Raw genomic sequence first — 18,978 nt, 5'->3', positions numbered from 1 at the left:
TATATTTTTATAATGTAATTCAACAGAATTTGAATGGTGGTATAAAAATAACATGCATAATGACAAATGTCATTTAGATTGCATTAATTAAAAATAGAATTAAGTCCTAGTCTCATATATTAATTTCAATGTGTTCTGTAAGTTTCCTCATCTCAGCTGGCACTGAATGTAAAGAGCTCTGGATCTCCTGCACCTCCGAAATCAATACAGATTCAACTAAGTATGACCGGCGTAAAGTGTCAGGCTAAGCAACTCGTATTAGAGGACCATAATGCATGTGTGTGATGATCTCATTGCAGAGCAGATGTGAAAAGTCCGGAGCCGTTCGGATGACTTTATCTCCTTTTCGCTGCATTTAGGGTTAGGGTTAGACTGCTACTTGGGGGTGAATTTGATCAGGCATATCTGAATGCCGTGTGCAGTGGAATGGCGGCTTGAGGGTTAAACTAAAAGCACTGCATAGCTTGTAAAACAAATTGTGTTCATTTGCTTTACATGTCACTTAGATGGTCTCATCTTGTCCATGTGGGTGGTGAAACTACAAGCTGTCAACACTAACAGCAGTGCAGCATAGAGCACTTGTGGTTTACACAGTATTGGAGATTAAAGCCCTCACTAGCTAGATGTCGAAATGAATCCCTGATTTGATTTACCATATTGTTCGCTTTAATATAAAGAAAAAGAAAAAAAAAAGATGCATGAAAAGTTTAAACATCTGGAATGAGATGAAAAAGACATCGAAATCAGATGAATGTTTGAAGGAAAAAATAGATGAATTATGCTCAAGAAATGTTTCTGAAATCCTCAAGTCTGTGAAAGCCAGTTGTCTGTTATAATCCGATTTTGGTGTTGCTGAGAGAGATTGATATGGATTTGTCATGGTTTCGTTGCCTGCTGATTTCCCCTCATTGTCTGTGATGAAGTCTAAGAATGGTGATTTTGAGTCACTTGCTATTTCCAGTCATGATACGGCTTCCATGTCAAGACTTCCACACACATCTGGTGTACTAATGAATATGTATTAGCAGATAATAGCAGATAATATTCATGATTTTGTGGATGAAACTGGGACGGAGTCATACATTTTGTGTTTGAAGGTATGCTCTAAATGGTTTGTTCACCCAAATTACCTTTTTCGGCACTCTCTTTATTACTTTTACTGTAGTTCTTATTGCGAGACACAAGCATGACTGAACATGAACAAACATGTTAGGTGGCCTATAATAAATGTGGGTGGCAACTACAATTACCTTTTTTTATGGTTTTGGTACAATGCAATGAAGTTTAATACCTAGTTTTGGTGCACTTTCTCACAACATATGCATTAAAGATCATGTGTTAAAGGGATAGTTCACATATTCTGTCATTATTTACTCAACCTTTACTTGTTCCAAACCTGTTTGAGTTTCTTTTTCTGTTGAATATAGAAAATATTTTGAAGAAAGTCATAAACCTGTAACCATTAACTTCCATAGTATTTGTTTATCCTACTATAAATGTCAGTGGTTACAGGTTCCCAGCCTTCTTTAAAAAAACATCTTTTGTGTTCAAAGGAAGAAAGAAATCCATAAAGGTTTTAGACTCATGAGGGTGAGTAAAGAACCAGTAAATGCTCATTTTAGGGTAGAATATCCCAGTAATTGTTCCTATTCAGCTTGAAATTGTTTAACCATGTGACTTTTGTTACTATGAAAAAAATCCAACTAATTAGGCATGCGCTATTATGAAAGTTTCGAAATGAATGTTCTGGATGCACTTAGCCGAAAATCAAAACCAAACATTCTTTGTAAAAATAAGTTTAATTAAATAATAATCTACATAGCAATGTCCTATTTGCTTTATTATTAGAGCAGATTTTACATCACTCTGGTGAGCATGTGTGATATAGTATACATGTACATAAGAAAAATATTTAACTATTTTTAATTTTGACCCCAATGTGCATACAAGCTTTTCAACAGTGCGTTCCACTGCTCTTACACTTTAGTCAACACAGCAACAAATCGCCGTTGCACAGCACTAGCCTTCGAAATGAATGGGTTTCATAGCACATTGCTTTCTGTGTCCATTGTGAAAGCGGCTTCAGACCACACAGTGTCTATGGCTGGATAGAGTGTGAAATTAGGTCAGGACAAAGCAGCATCATCTTATTTGGCAATTTGTTTTGGCTGTTTATCTATTTTGGCCAAAAACAAAAAACTTTTTAGCTTTTAAATGGTTAAAAATTCAGCACATCTCTAATTGTCTTTGATTACCTCTGGAGATCTTAACAGAGCATAAGCTCTTGGTGTCATCCACTCATAACTAGACAGTTAAATCATTTGTGTAAAACCATCCAGATCATAATGATTTGTCCTTTTTGTCATCTCTTTATATTTGTTTTAAATTCCATTCAGTTTAGTAGATGTTCAATATTGGTTGAGCTCATTGTCAACCTGTGTTTGTTTGAAAGCAGAAATGAATAACCATAAATGGTCCAGCTCATAGTTAATGATTGTGTCTAATCAGTTACGCCTTCTGTTGACTTTAATACATCACCATCATTCCTCTTTGAGGTAGTATGTTTTTTTCAGTCTTCATGGCCACAAGCAGATTTTTGAGTTCAGAGATGTTCATTTCTTAAAGCACTGACACGTGTTTAAAGATTTTAACTGTTAAACTCAAGTGTTTGGCTTTTTCAGCAGAGCAGACAGTGCATTTCTCAGTGTAAATGTAAATGACAGTCAGGGCCCCTTGTTGAGATTTACACTGAGACGACTCTATTTGGACGGCTGTTAAGCCTTGGCCATGTGCCCATCAATGTGTGAGGCATTTGTTTACATCTTAATTATTGTATGCTAATAGTATAAACTTGTTTTTGGACTGAATGTGGAGAGTGATCATTGTCCAGTCTTTCTTAGTGCTGTCAGCCCCAGTACACCTTCTTTGTCTTCAAATTGGGTTCTTATGCTACAGAAAATAAGCTATTATTAAATTATTAAAGTTAGCACTTTTATGGACCAGCAAATAACAGTTTATTGCAGTGAATTTTCTAAATATCTTTTCTAAATATTCAGGAAATGGCAATTCATGTTACAGTTTTTTCCTACACTGAATATTCAGCAAATAACAATTAATTTTTATGAAATTTGTCTATAAAGTTTACCAAACACAAATACAGTTTAAGTGATCTGTTTTAAGATATTCAGGCTATTACAATTCATTTGTCAAATCTCTTCAGACTATTCAACAAATTACAATTTTTTTTTTAAATTCTTCTCAGAATATTTATTTGACAAAAAGGAATAAGCAGGATTTAATTTTATCCGATAGGATTTGTCTATGAAAAGTAGGTTACAGGGTTAATAAGTGGGTTAATAACATTTTAATACATTTTAATTCAGTGTTGTTTTAGTGTCATCAAAAATAATATTCATTTCCCATTAGGATTTTTTTCAGAATTCATTTTAAAGCTTTGGAAATTTTGTTGTTTGTTTTACGTGTGTGTGTATGTGTGTATACGTGTTTTTGTGTGTGTGTGTGTGTGTGTTCATTTTTTTTAAACATTTATTTGTGATTATTTTCTCAAGCTTCAACAAAACATTTTGCACATTCAAGGATGCAATTTCCCCCTATTTTTAGCATTGCCGCCGAAATGAACTAGCAAACAAATAAAATCGAAATACAATTACAACAGGAATAAACGAAAGCACAGCAAAATTGAAAATATTAATAATAATAGTAAATAAATGAATAAAAAGAATAAAATAATAATAATAATAGTAAATTAAAAAAAAAAAAAACTTTTAAATAATCCAAATAAATAATTAACTACAGTACATGATAATACAAATCAATATTCTGTTACATTTATAGTGGTCTTTTACATAAATATCAAACTAAACTATATTAGTGATCACAGTTAAACCTGTTTGCACAGATTTACTTATATAAATCAGTTAAAAGAGAGAGTCTTCCTTCTTTCAAAATAAGTGATCATAGGTTGCCATGTCTCATAAAATTTTTGGACAGATCCCTTCATTAAATACTTAATTTTCGCTAATTTCAAATATAAAATCAGATCACACATCCACATTGAAGCTTTAGCTGAAGCTGCTGATTTTCACTCATGTGTGTGTTCATTTTAACATAGCAATTTTTCAAGAAATATTTTAGATATCTTTAATTTAATTTATTGAATTTTATTTTTTATTTTTTTAAATTTCAGTCAACATTTTTTTTTATTCTTCAGATCAGCTAAATAATATATATAGTATATAGTACAAATGTTTTAGCTCTGTTTACATTTCAGTTGTTTTTATGAGGAAATTACATTCCCCCTCTATAAATTGCCTTGATTACTAGTAGATTCAGACAACCTTTTAATACTTTTCCTTTCTTCTCAGATGTTTTTTGACTTTTAGCATGACTTTTCTTTTGTCTTCATGGGGACGACCCTGCTTTATGATTTTTCAGTCAGAGCTCTAATCCTCTGGCCTTGAGTGGCTGTTCATCCTAAAGTCTCGCCTGATCACTGTTACCATCCAGCACACTGAACTACAACTCAAACAGTAGATTTTTCTTTTATTATTAGTATTATTATTATTATTATTAATAATAATAATAAATAAGTGATGGCTTCAATAATGATACTCAAAAGCAGTGAATAAATGAGTGAGATGCGTATATAATACGCAATAATTTGTTCTCTTTTGAATGCTGATTTGTCACCTATAATGTTGCGTGTGCTTTTACTCTGCTAATTAAACATTAAAATGAATCCTGGTCAAATTATGATTGGTCGATTTTTCAATTTAGTTTTCCAACCCCTGTAAATGGATGCAATGAATTGAAAATCAAATCAAAAGCTTTTGAATCCGAATTGAATCAATACCCAGCCATAGAAAACACATTATGTGCTCCAGAAAGGCAGATGATTGTAGTGCACTGTAGAATTTTTAACCATCTAAACAAGGGCTTGAAAATTAAATAATAGTTGCAGTCCGGGTTTGTTTGGTTCTGTTAAATGATTCAGTAAATCAAGCTGAACTTGTGCATGACACGTGCTGTGTCCGATACATGCTGTTAGTTTTAGAGGCAGTTTATTTTGGCGTTTCCTTTAAGACATTCACATCCTCTGGACACCCGGGGAAAAGATGCCGCATTCCAGGATGTCTCTGACCCAGATTTGAGATGTCATAAAGGGCTGCAAAGCGAGTCACAGCACGAATGCGTTAAAGATAAAGACTTTGGGAAATATCTGGAATGTGGCTGGAGGGATAGACTGGCTTTTGTGTTGTGTGGTTACAGTGTGCAACTGAGAGATGCAGATCTTAAGATTCTTTTGTTGTAATGAAATGACATAAATACTTATTTTATTAGAGATGCATGATCTACACCTCTTAAACAAATATTCTATAATCAAATACAAATTAAATTGAATTGAAATTAAATGTCAAAATTTATTTTATACATGTAGAAATTTATGAAATAAATGATAGTAAAGTGTCTACTTTAATGGTTTAGATGGCCTTTGTTTAAATAATGTGAAAATATGAGTATTAGAATCACAAAATTTAACTTTATTATGTTTCAATTCCCTCAATAGACTTATCTTTCTCTCTTTTCATATATATATATATAGACATACAGTTGAAGTCAGAATTATTAGCCCCCTATTTATTTTTTTCCCTTTTTTGTTTAATAGAAAGCAGATTTTTTCAACATATTTCTAAACATAATAGTTTTAATAACTTATCTGTAATAGCTGATTTATTTTATCTTTGCAATGATGATAGTAAAAAATATTTTAGTATATATTTTTCAAGACACTTCTCTACAGCTGAAAGTGACATTTAGAAGCTTAACTAGGTTTATTAGGTAATTAACTAGGAAGGTTTATTAACTAGGAAGGTAAGGGTGGTTAGGCAAATTGTTGTAGTGGTGGTCTACTGAACATCAGGGAAAAAAATTTGCCTAAATGGGCTAATAATTTTGTCCTTCGAAGAGTGTTTAAAAAATAAAAAATTGCTTTTATTCTAGCCAAAATAAAACAAATAAGTCTTACTTCAGAAGAAAAATTATTATCAGACATAGTGTGAAAATTTCTTTGCTCTGTTAAACATCATTTGGGAAATATATAAAAAAGAGAGAGAGGGGAGAGGGACTTCAACTGTATATGAAGAAATTAGATGCAAAAACCTCTAAAAGCCATCTGATGTTTTCTTCTAAAATTAGCATTTTGCTCTGATTCTTGTGTGTGGGCTTAGTTATTGTACTTTTATAGTGATGAATGAGTTCTTTAAATTGCCTTAAAAGTGAAATAGCTGAACATAAACATAGGAGGCTGACAAAAATTGTCATTTTAGCAGAACATTTCAGATGGCATTTAGAGGTTTTTGCATCTGTGCTCTTCATATCTCCCTTTTATACTTCAGCCCCACATCAAAGTTCCTGCAAGCAGAGAAGGTTAAGGTGATACAGGATTGGCCAGCCCACTCACCAGATATGAACATTATTGAGAAGGAGACATTAAAGATGAATCTAAAGAATGATGAACTCTGGGAGTCCTGCAAGAACACTTTCTTTGCCATTCCAGATGACTTAAGTTATTTGAGTCATTGCAGAGATGCATGGAGGCCGTCATTCAAGCTCATGGAAGTCATACACAATATTTATTCATTGCAGCATGAATTTATATTCTATACTGTACATTATTTCTGTTAAGTGACAAGACTTTTGTCTAAGCAAAGTCAGATCTTACTCTACTAATTATATAATTAAAAATCATGGTATGATCATATTTTATTTTGATAAAATCAGCATAATCTAGAGGCCTTCTGATACCAAATGATCAACTAGAAGTCAAGTTAATATTTGTAGTTCCTAAAACTTGGATAGGTGACAAGACTTTTGTCAGGTAGTGTGTATGTTTGTACATACATACATTTTTTTTCATATTAAAATAAACTAGACATTTTAATGTATAAAGAAATCAAATTTAATATTGAAATCTTTGACAATTCTCAAAATTAATATCCTTTTTAGCACTATTCATTATTTACAATTTATTTCACCCAAATAGTGTAGAATTATAATATTCTCAATTTATTATCTGCCATAACAAAAAAATAAAAAATAAAAATCATCCGCTCCATTGAACTTATTAGCCAGAATTGAATTAAATCAGTGCACAAATTTAGCATAAAACATGTTTTAAAATCTTCACAAAACCAAACACTGGTATATCTGACGCAAAAATTAACTTTTTTACCTTTAACAATCCCAACGATCAGAACTTTTGTCAAATCATTTTGATTATTGAGAGTTCGTGTCCGCCTCATTGTTAACAGAAACTTCAGTGCTCAGACAACAAAAGCTGAAGAATGTTCGTCTGGAATGCGAGATCTTCAATATGAGCACAGTAGACTGTAGGAGTGAAGGCAAAGCTAGACAGGAGTGTAGCAACAGTGCTCTTTGTTATGGAGATATTTCTCATTGTTTCATTCTCTCTGCTGCTTCCTGCCCCGGCGAGCACAGGATGTTTAAACTGCGCTCTGTTTATAGATTTAGTGTTTGGAGATTTATTGTGTTGGTAACTAATTCTCTCTAGGATCACTTTTTTTGTCCTCCCGGCCTCCAGGCGCGGGACAGGTTTACCGCTTTATAATGACTGTGTGAATGGTGTGTAACTGGATTTTAGTGTTGGAAGATTATGTGGTATTTATTTCAAGGTGGAGGGTGAGAGTGTGTTACCTGTTATTCTTAAGGTGAGTGTTTGTGTTGATGGCTAAAGGAATCTACTCAAAAAATGATGTTCGCTGTTGATGATGATGCATGCTGCTAAGTTTGCAACGGGGCTGATACAAGGTGAGCCCCAAAGCAGAACGTAGGATTGGGAGAGGATGTGGAGGTTGATATCAGGTCGCATATATAATCAGGTGCAGAACCATGAACAGCTTTGTAAGTTAAAATTTAATTCCTTTATAATTAGAAAACTTAAAATCAGCAAAGAATATTTTCTACATGTTTAGGGATTCCTATAAAAATAGCTCCAAATGCAGATCACAGTATTCTTTTAATTAGTCGTTTGGCTTTACGGCTTGATTCGGTGATAAACCGAATCATTTGCATGTGTGTTTTCCTTCTCGAGCAGTGAAAGTAGAATCCTGCACACTGTGTCTCATTAATATGTAATAATGTTGACTGAAATGTGTCACCTGATCTGACCTTGACATCATGGCAGCACCGTCACCCCGGATGTTTGGTGTTTTAAATTCTCTCAAGTCAGCAATGTTGATCACAGACAAACAGCAAACCATGAAATATGAGCTGTAAAGCATGTTGAGTAAGTGTCATGGCTCTGAGGGGAGTCTGGGGGTCACGGAGGTATGGGAGATCTGGATTTTTTACATCCTTTTTTCATCCAGGCTTCCTACACTGTACAAAATGCAAGGGTTCACACAATTTATGTCATCACAACATAATCGATTAAGTTAACTTAACAAATTTAAGTGGATTGAACATAAAACAAATAAGTTGTCCCAAATAAAATGAAATATTGTGTTGTTTCAGCTCATTTTAAATAAGTAGTTTAAACAAGGAGCAAAATCATTTTTTGAGTGTAGCTGTCTCAGCACTGACCAGTGTTTGTTACATATTAACTATCTTAATCAGGAACAGGAACTCCTGCTGATCATTTACAACCTGTTTCCCCTGCTATTCATTGCACTTTTGATCCTGCCACAAGTGGACCACGCTAAATAGAGGTGTGAATACAGGTTCTGAAGGTTGTGGACCACTTCTAGAGGTGGTGGAAAACACATTTGATGGGATTGTTTTCATAGCGTAGATGCTCATGGGGATGAATGCATTTGAACAGACACAAAAGGCCAGCTGCTCATCGCCTACTGACCTAATTCTTGTACATTTATGTGGTGTGTTGTGAAAGTGTACTGGCCAGACAAGATTTAAAATTGCCTGACTGAAATCACAAGTATCTTCTGAAGGCAAAGTGTTTTTTTACAGCATTGATTCTAATCAAGCACAAACCCACAGCTTTCAGTGTCGTTTTGTGGCTATCAGAGCAAAAAAAAAAAAAAAACAGTTGAGTTTTACCATTTTTGAATCCATTCAGATTATCTTCGGTCTGACGGAAGCACTTTTAGTTTAGCTTAGCATAGATCATTGAATCAGATTGGACCATTAGCATCTTGCTTATAGAATAAAAAGAGTTTCTGATGATTTTCCTTTTTAAAGCTGGACTCTTCTGTAGTTATGTTTTGTAAAGAGGCCGACAGAAAATGAAAAGCTGCTATTTACTATGTTGATATAAAACTACTTTCATTCTGGCATTAATCAAGGAACTTTGCTGCTGTGGCAGATGCTAATGGTCTAATTTGATTCAATGATTTATGCTAAGCTTAGCTAAGATAAAAGTCTTAAAAGTAAGATTGACTGAATGGGTTCAGTAGTTGTAAAACTGAACTGTTTACTTCTAAGGGACTTGTAAAATGAGCCTATTTCCAAAATGTTCAAGTGTTCTGATAAATAAGTGTAAACTGACAATTGGAAGATATTCTACTTCCACATTGAAATGAGGAAAAAATTAAGGGTGCTTTGTCCGACGATGAGACATTTCTCAATATTCTCTGTTAAATTTTGACATATTTTACATAGACTTGTCCTTTCAACTACTACAAAGACTTCAGAATTTGCACCAGTCACATTTACGTTTCTGAGGCTGGGTTTCAGAAAAGAAAAGTGCAGGTCTGCAGAAGTCATTGTTCCCCACACACACCTCGAGTGCTCCTTGCGGTTCAGCGCTCTTGTGTTTTATCCATAAAACCTGAAAGCCTGCCTAACAGTGGATGCTTGTACAGCGGTATTGACATGAAGCTTTGGCCGGGGAGTGCAGTTTACCTTTTAAGGACCTGATAATGCACCTCAGAGAGCAAGAACAAAAAAGAAAGTCTGTGAAGCAGAAATGGAGAGTCTGGCAGAAGAACAAACGCAAAAGTACAGCTAGAAATCAAGTTCAGTGCAAAAGTCAAGAAATAACTCCCAGAAATGACTGTAATTTTGCAACATATACTAGCAACAGTGTGACCCAGACTAAAGGAGTAAGTAATAATAATAACTAATGCATGAATCAGCAGGAAAACTCACCTTTATTCTGTATAAGTCCCATAAAGCAACTGATGACTAATTTCCTATTAAGCCTCCACAGTGAATACTTTGAGAATTAGCAACACCGTCCCTATTCTCACATACAATAACCTTGGATTTCTAGTTTGCTCTTCTGTTCAATCTAGTGAGATTGCTTCTTTATTTAGAATGAAGGAGAACAGAAAATCAATAGGCCTAATGGGGTAAGTGGTGTACCCATCAGGCCATGATGTACGCAGTTATTTTAAGTGTTAAGGTACTATGACATACATTGTTTTCGCATTTTACTTCAGTGCCTTGGGGTGAAATTCTTTGTGTTTTAAGAAGCTTGTCTTGTGTTAAAACCAGATCAAACCTGATGTTATAATGCTGATGCATTATTCCCACATTAATACGGATCAGGTTATTTATAGTGTTTCTGCTGGGGCCCCAAAATAAAAAGGGTTTAGAGTGTTTCTGAAAACAATGTGAACTAGTAATGTGTATGAATGTCATTTGTATTAAGGTTATGATTAATATTGTGCTCTTTAGCTACAGACTCTCCTAAAAATTCACTGTTTAAAGCAGGGGTTTCCAAACATTTCAGTTGGTGACTCCCATTATTCACTGAGGTGGTCATAGTTTTATAATGCTTGCACACAAATGTGTTTGTTAATCATAATTTTTTTTGTGCCCCTTGTAATTTTTATTAAAAAAACAAAACATGAAATATCCATATGACAATGATCTGAAGATCCAGTCAATTCCAAAAATCATGTAATATTATCGCAAGTTCAAGACTAGTTTAGGTGTCTGAATACTTTATGGTTTCAATTTCTTTTGTGACATTTGCTCAGTCACAATTTTAGTTTAGAAACAGTTTGACTTTTAATAGCAATATTTGCCTATTTTTATTTCTTTAGATTAATAACTTGTTTTCTAGTCATTTTTAAACGAGTTATAAACAAAAATCGACTGAGTTTCTCGATAAATTGGTTCCAATTATTCATTCATTCATTTTCTTTTCGGCTTAGTGCCTTTATTCATCTGACACAGTGGAATGAACCACCTACTTATCCAGCATATGTTATAACGCAGCAGATGCTCTTCCAGCCACAACCCAGCACTGGGAAACACCCATTCACTCTTGCATTCAAACACATACACTACGTCCAATTTAGCTTATTTAATTCACCTATACCACATGTCTTTGGACTGTGGTGGAGCACCTGGAGGAAACCCATGTGTACACGGGGAGAACATACAAACTCCAAACAGAAATGCCGACTGACCCAGCCGAGGCTTCAACCAGCGACCTTCTTGCTGTGAGGCGACATCGCTAACCACTGTACCAACATGTCACCCCTAAATTTTTATTTTATTTTAAGTGAATTATGCAAAATTCAAAGTCACGTGCAAGCGCAGTAGCCTAGGGATGACGGTGGTCTATAATCTTTTGGACTGACACATGATGTAATGCTTTATCTTCCTGCGGTTGCTCTGATCCCCCTTAAGTAGCTGTTTGCACATTGACTTGCTGACTAGGACACCAATCCTTCATTGCAGCTCTCTATTTATAGGCATGAGGGACTCTCCTGTCAATACTGGCTCCTTGTAGGGTGGACTGAACACGTTTGTTTTGGTTCCATAGACATAAACAGACTTTAAGCCTTAATACAATCAGGTTTTGGATTCTGAAAACAAGCTGTCATAGTCTACTTCATAACCGCAGTTATTCATAAAGGAGTATTAAAGGTAACTGGTAGTCTTCGTTGAGTTTAAAATGATATAGCTATATCATATGTTAAGCCTTTAAACGCTTGTGTTTTTAAAAAGGCGATTAATGTAGGCATCAAGCTGTTTTGCTCAAGCGTTGATAAATGCTTGATAAACATCGCCATCTTGTGGTAGATTTTAAAAGGCACTCTTTTGAGGAAACTTGCTCAATTACTAGGATCATGGAAACTTAAATACATTTGGGAATTATATGTGATAAACAGGAATCCTGCCTGAAATATAAACAACTACAACAAACATTTGCTCCAGCAAAAGAGTGCAAAAGTGGATTAGACCGTATGTTTCCCCACAGTTTCCCCCCTTGGAGATTGAACCAACCATCCTGCTATCATGAGATATTACATTATTTTACTTTATTTTTTAAAATAATTTATTTGTGTAACTAGTCTGTTGCATCGACCTTTATTCATATTTCAGTGATATATTGTCTGTGAAAAACAGCCAGAACAAAAATGAACAGAGACATTCAAGCAGCCCTCCTGCACTGGCTTCTTCTCATTCACATCTAAATTATTTTGTCCTTAAAGGTAACAGAGTGGCGCTCTACATGTAAAACAAGAAACAAATTTTAACCCCTTCCTTCCTAACAGTATTCCAATGTAAGTGGATTTAGCCCATTCACTGACTGGAAATGGCTAATCTTAGTTGGTCAGGCTGGAAGATGATCAGCCAAAACCAGCTATGTCCAGCTTAAACTAGGCTAGTCAGCTGGTAATTTTCCAGCCTGACCAGCTAAGACCAGGCTGAAAATGGCTGAAAAACAGCCTGGAAATAGCCCAAACCCCTCTAAAACCAGGCTGGTCGACCAGCTAAAACTGCTGGTTTTAGCTTTTGTTTTTAGCAGGGATTTGCTTCAAAAAAGCTTAAAACATCCAGATGAAACCACTAATGAAAGAAAAAAGCAATCATATGATGATGAATAAAAAATATGGATAATTATAAAACTTTAACTTTGTTTCCTTTATTGAAATTTTTTTTATTCGGATTAATATTTAGTTTATTTTTTAAAAAGTATTTAAATGATTTAAGAAGTTAATTACACTGTAAAAAATAAATATCCTGATGGAGAAAATTAGTGGTATTTTTACTTCTGCAAGCCAACAATTTTACTCAGTATTAAGCAGCACACAGTTTGGTAATAATAAACAGTCAGTAAGATTACAAGTCAGTTTTGAAGATTGTCTTTGCATTTCTTCAAATCAATTTAGATCATGAACTGATACTCTGAAGTAACACTTCACATTTGTTTTGCTTATAATTGCAGTATTCATCAAATGATTCTTTAATTCTGTAATTGATTCTGTAGTCATTCTATTGTTTCGTGTGAAATTATCTGATGCATACCAGTGTGGATTAAACAAACCGTATTTTATTTCTTTGTGGACATTTACAGGAGAGCTGTTAAGCCAGCCTCGACCTGAGGGACTCACTGAGATCATCTGCCCTAAGAACGGCTCCGAGCGGGTCAACGTGGCGCTAGTTTACCCTCCAACCCCGACTGTGATCAGCCCCAGTCATAAATGACTCTTGACTTCACTGCACTTTCCTGTCTCCAAAAACCACTGCACCACTTTCCCCTTTATATTACATCACACATGTGCACACACACAGAAATATACATGTGTATGTGTGCGCAAAAGTTTGACCTCTGCTCTGATGGACTACTGGATGCTCCACCAAGAAAGTTCACAATGGAAGCTTGGCCATTACATCAGGACATACTTGCTATAGGTAGGATTTTGTTTTAAGCTACTTATTTTCTGATGAACTATACACTGTAAAAGGCGATTAGTTACTAGACAAAAAAGGTGAGTTTGTAAAAACATAAAAAATGAGTTGACTTTACTTTAAAATTTGAGTAAACCAGTTGTAACTTGGATTTGTTGTTTAAATTTTTTTTATAATGATGCATGTAGTTTATTTATTTAGTTAAGGCAATGAGTTTACTGATTTTAAGTGCTGTCAACTAATGGCATTAAAAGCAATGGCTTTACGCCAGGGGTACCCAAACTCAGTCCTGGAGGGCTGGTGTCCTGCAAAGTTTAGTTCCAGCCCCAATCAGACACCTGGGCTAGCTAATCAAGCTCTTACTAGGCTTTAACATCCTTCAGGTGTGTTGAGGCAAGTTGGAGCTAAAATCTGCAGGACACCGGCCCTCCGAGTTTGGACACCCCTGGTTTACTCACTGGCTTTTTTTTTTAAAGCTACGTCAATCACTTTTACAGTGTATTATAAATGCATTATACTGGGAAAAATTCAGACTTTCTGACATTTTGTTTTTCTGTAATATTGTAATATATAAATAGTTCAGATGCAAGTGCACTGCAAAAAACCTTAGATTTTTAATCTTGTTTCTAGTTCAAATATCTAAAAACTTAAATCAAGAAGCATTTTCTAGACAAGCAAAACATATAGTCTTGTTTTAAGAAAAAATATGTCAAAATTTTGTGAGTTTTTCCTTAAAACAAGCCAAATAATTTGCCAGTGGGGCAAGAAAAATAATCTTATGTCAAAAGGGAAAACAAGATTATTTTGCTTGTTTTAAGGAAAAACTCACTTCATTTTGACATATTATTTCTTAAAACAAGACAATATTTTTTTGCTCGTCTAGAAAATGCTTCTTGATTTAAGAGTTTATAACTATTTGGGCTTGAAATAAGACTAAGTAAGTCTTCTAAGTAAGTAAGTTCAAATCTAAGTAAGTAAAGCATTTTTTGCAGTGTGCCATCAGCCTTTTTCCTCTAAAATTGGTGTTTTTCCTCAGCCTTCTGTCTTTATGTTCAGTTATTTCACTTTAAAGGCAATATAAATAACTTTGCATCAAGTGTAAAATTACTGTAACTACACACAACTGTCTGAGAAAAATACTAATTTTAGATGAAATTTTGGCACCTAAACTATTCATATGTACTCAAAATTTCTCTAGGGGTCCTTTTCAGAAAGGTGAAAACTCTGATGTTAAACTGTAATTGAGAGAAACCCTGAGTTTTCTCTTTCAGAATGGGAGGTTTGTTAAATTTGAGTAAGTGGGGTAAGTCAACCCCATTGCTAAAAGGAACGTCATTTATACTTTGAGTCACTTATCATGGTAACTAACTCTTTGACCCTAGCCACTTAACCTCAGGAGAAGGTTTTCTTTAGTAAACTCAGAGTTTCTTTTAGTTTCCTTTCTAGTTTTAAAGCATAAGCTGTTTAAACTTCACTAAATGCTTTTCTTATTAAGTATTCAAGTACAACTATTAAAAAAAATCTAAAATCAATATAACATTTTGTAATAATATAAATATTATATTTAGTCTTATTTTCTGGGGGCATCTAAATTAATTATGGATTTTTGATTTAAAAAATCTGCCGATCTGGTGATAAAAATAATCTTTTCCAGAGTGTCAATTATTGTGGGTAAATTTACAGTAGCTCTGCAATGTCAAACAAGGTTCAATTGCAGGTCAGCCCAGGCCCCTAGCCAGGGGGGTGCGGGTGGTTCGAAAGACTCACTCCTCACTGACAAAGATCCAGAGTTTGTCCCATACATGAGTTAATTTGTCCCATTTTGACTGCTATGCCATCATAAATGGTGAAAATAACCCATCAAAAAAAGTTTTTAGACCAAGTGGAATTTTCTATCGCTTTGGTGTGACTTCAGCTTATCAGTTTCGGTCAATGCTAACAATTATCTTTCATGAGTTCAACATCCAGCTGTGCAAGAAAACATACAATCTGCTGTAAGAGAAGTCATCTTTCACTACTGTATTATTGTTTAATAGAGTAAACATTCTACAACTATTATCCTAAATAGTGGAATAAAAAAAATTATCACTGGAAATGTGTGAAGCACCAAAAAAGACCGAAATTAAAATGAATTTGAATACTATTTTGGCTATTATTTTTTTATCCATGAATTTTTAAATGGTCTTTTTTTGGTTATGATGGCCATCCGACAATCTATTTCAGCTAAAATAGTGCTTAAAAATGTCAATAAAATGCAGTGTTTAAATCTTTCTTAATTAAATAATAGCCTAAATGAGGCCTATAACCACAATAAGGTCCACTCCAAAAATAACCACCCCTTTCCCCATGCAGGCAGGCTACTGGCTATCCTTTCAGACCATGTCAACTCAGAGTTCAAGTTTAAACTTAGAGTTTGTTGAACCTCCTTATTGAAACGGGCCCCAGATGACTGATAGTTTATTTTGGAAGGACTTAATTTTAGGATGATTGGGATGGCGAATACATCTGCATAACAAACAAATAACAAGCATAGATAAATATAATACAATAAAATAGTCTCATGTTTTTAAGGTCATACAGTATTTAAGTAATAATCAAATATCTTTATGATATTATAAATAATTTAATCACAGGCTTTAAAGGGATAGTTCACCCACAAATTCTGCCATCACTTACTCCACTTTTACTTGTTTGAAACCCATTTGACTTCCTTCTATTGGACACAAAAGATGATATTTTGAAGAAAGCTAGAAATCGGTCACCATTGACTTTTATAGCATTTGTTTTTCTACTGTGGAAGTCAATGGTTACAGGTTTCCAACTTTCTTCAAAATATCTTCTTTTGTGTCCAACTGAAGAAAGTCAAACATTCTTCAAATATCTTTTATTTTGTGTGTGCTCAACAATAAAGAAGCTCACAAATTTTGAAACCATTATTGAGTATATAGTGAGTAATTTCTTCAGTTTTGGGAGAACTATTCTTTTAAAAACACATGCAAATGATACAATTTCACTCTATTATTCCCCGGTCAACTACAATGCTGACCCTACATTGCATATTTTGGGATGTGACTATTGTGAATGCGCACATTTGTACTGTCATTGCTGAAGCCATCGTGCAGCCCTAAAATATCCCCTAATTTAATCATCAACCCCATATTAATAACATTCTCTCTCTCTTTGTTTCAGATGTTCAGCTCTGACTGCCAACAAACAACGAACTGAAAGTATTAGAAACTGTTGCCCTGACATCCTATTTATGTCAAAGTACATCTGAAGCTTTTTCAGTCATCCTGAGATTTCCTGCAAAGCCTTTCAGTTCAGTCTTCTGCAAGTTCTGGAATCTCACAATTATTGCATACATTGGAGTGAACTGGAGTGGTTCGGTGGACTGAATATGGACAATACTGGACAGATTTCCCTCAGACATATGACAGACTTTGATTATCAAGGTTAGATTGATGATTTGAGTGAGATTATACTTGAAAAGCATGCCTCTGAAATGTAAAAGGATCTTTAATTGACATATAAATGGGTAAATGCACCTAGCGCAAGCCTTTTGGGAGGTTTAATCATATTGAATGTGAAAGGACACAACTATTTATTGGTGTTCAGCTCACTTTTTTGGGGGGGGATAAAAAGAGGAGGCGTTTCAAGTGATTTTAGTGACCCGTGTCGCCAAAGATGCAGTCTATCAATTTCTCTGTCTGTTCTTTCTTTCTATGCATAATTTTATACCCCCCCCACACACACTTCAGTGCTTATACAGAAACAAAGTGTACTTCATAGCATGAGGGATTTCATTTCAAGCATGTAAACATAAATATCAACCGTCTAGAAAATATCGTCACATTCTTTCTTGCACATCTTCAGATTTTTGCTGTTAGATGCAGTTTTTGATGCAGAATTACTGATGTAGAGATGTACAGAAATGGTAAAAGTCCAATAATTCAGCCAAGGATGTCACTAATCAGCTCAACAGTAAAGTTCTTTGTTTTCATGTATTTAATTCACTAGAAATGTTCTTTAAAAGCAGTGTCCATATTGTACATATGTGTGTGAAATGTTCACAGGATAAACAAGTAATACTTTTTTACAGAATTGATCCATACTTCTATTGTGCATTGTTTCAATGTTACTATTTGGCGAGGGGAGAATCTGCAATACGTGTAATGTTTTTTTGTGAAGAGCGGATAAAGTTTTGTACATAATATTTTATTTTTGTAAGCTAATAAGCTGTCACTAGTATGCCACGTTGTTTACTGTGCATTGTGCATGGCTGCTGTGCTCAATGTCAAAGCCACAAACTGTTTTATAAGTCATGAAGATAATATTCTTTCTCATTGTAGGACCACAAAAACACCAAATATAAAGGCTGGTTTCCACACTGTTGCACAGTTGTTGTTTTTTTTTTCGGTAATAACTTTAATAATTTACATAAAAAATACTAGGACGTATAGTTGAAGTCAAAACATTTTTAGCCCTTTTTTTCTTTTTCAAATATTTCCAAAATGATGTTGATATTTCCAAAATAATGAACAGAGCACAGAACTGTTCAGGGCATTTTCTGTAATATATAGTTTTTTCTTCTGGAGAAAGTCTTATTTGTTTTATTTTAGCTAGAATAAAAGCAGTTTTATTTTTTCAAACGATTTTAAGGTCAATATTATTAATCCCCTTAAGTAATATATTTTTTCGATTATCTACAGAACAAACCATTGCTATACAATTACCCTAATTAACCTAACTTGATTAAATATCCTAGTTAAGCCTTTAAATGTTACTTTAAGCTGAATGTTAAAATCTTAAAAAATATTTAGTAAATATTAGGGATGACAAAATATTGATATGCCGATATATCGGGATATTTCCAGCTGTTTACCATTATCGTAACTACGGCGCCAAGGATCGATATTTATCTAAATGTACAAAAGATCTGAATTCATTAGTTTTAAACTGAGTGCAGCAGTTTATCGCTTTGGCTGTAATACACCCGCCCTCCACCAGGTGGTGCATCCAGCTGCAATACATGAGCTAATTGGCAGTGACTAGTATCCCATGTTGTTTACTGTGTATGGCTGCTGTGCTCAATTCAAAGCCACAAACTGTTTTAAGTCTAAGTCATAAACATGATTTTTTTTTTTCATTGTAGGACCACAACAAAAAAAAACAAAGGCTGGTTTCCACACTATTGCAGTTTTTTTTTTCTTTTCTGCAATAACTTTAATTTTGCATAAGTATTACTATATAGTTAAAGTCAGAATTATTAGCCCTTTTATCTATTTGAAATATTTTCCAAATGATGTTTAGCAGAGCACAGAATTTTTC

General features: G+C 34.2%; 1 protein-coding gene across 1 annotated transcript in view; it reads left to right on the top strand.

The window, feature by feature from the left end:
• Positions 1 to 18,042, top strand: part of mfhas1 (multifunctional ROCO family signaling regulator 1) — a 38,513-nt gene extending 20,471 nt beyond the window's left edge. Inside the window, exons 2-3 of the mRNA XM_087301072.1 lie at positions 13,316 to 13,653; positions 16,840 to 18,042. Coding sequence (XP_087157198.1) covers positions 13,316 to 13,446 — 131 coding nt within the window. The 3' untranslated portion in view covers positions 13,447 to 13,653; positions 16,840 to 18,042. The remainder of the gene's footprint in view (positions 1 to 13,315; positions 13,654 to 16,839) is intronic.
• The last annotated feature ends 936 nt before the right edge of the window (positions 18,043 to 18,978 follow it).

This window comes from Danio rerio, chromosome 21, assembly GCF_052040795.2.
Source record: "Danio rerio strain M-AB ecotype USA chromosome 21, GRCz13ab, whole genome shotgun sequence".
Classification (NCBI taxonomy): Eukaryota; Metazoa; Chordata; class Actinopteri; order Cypriniformes; family Danionidae; genus Danio; species Danio rerio.
The sequence above is the reverse complement of the archived record's forward strand: the minus strand, read 5'-3'. Positions and strand labels throughout refer to the sequence as shown.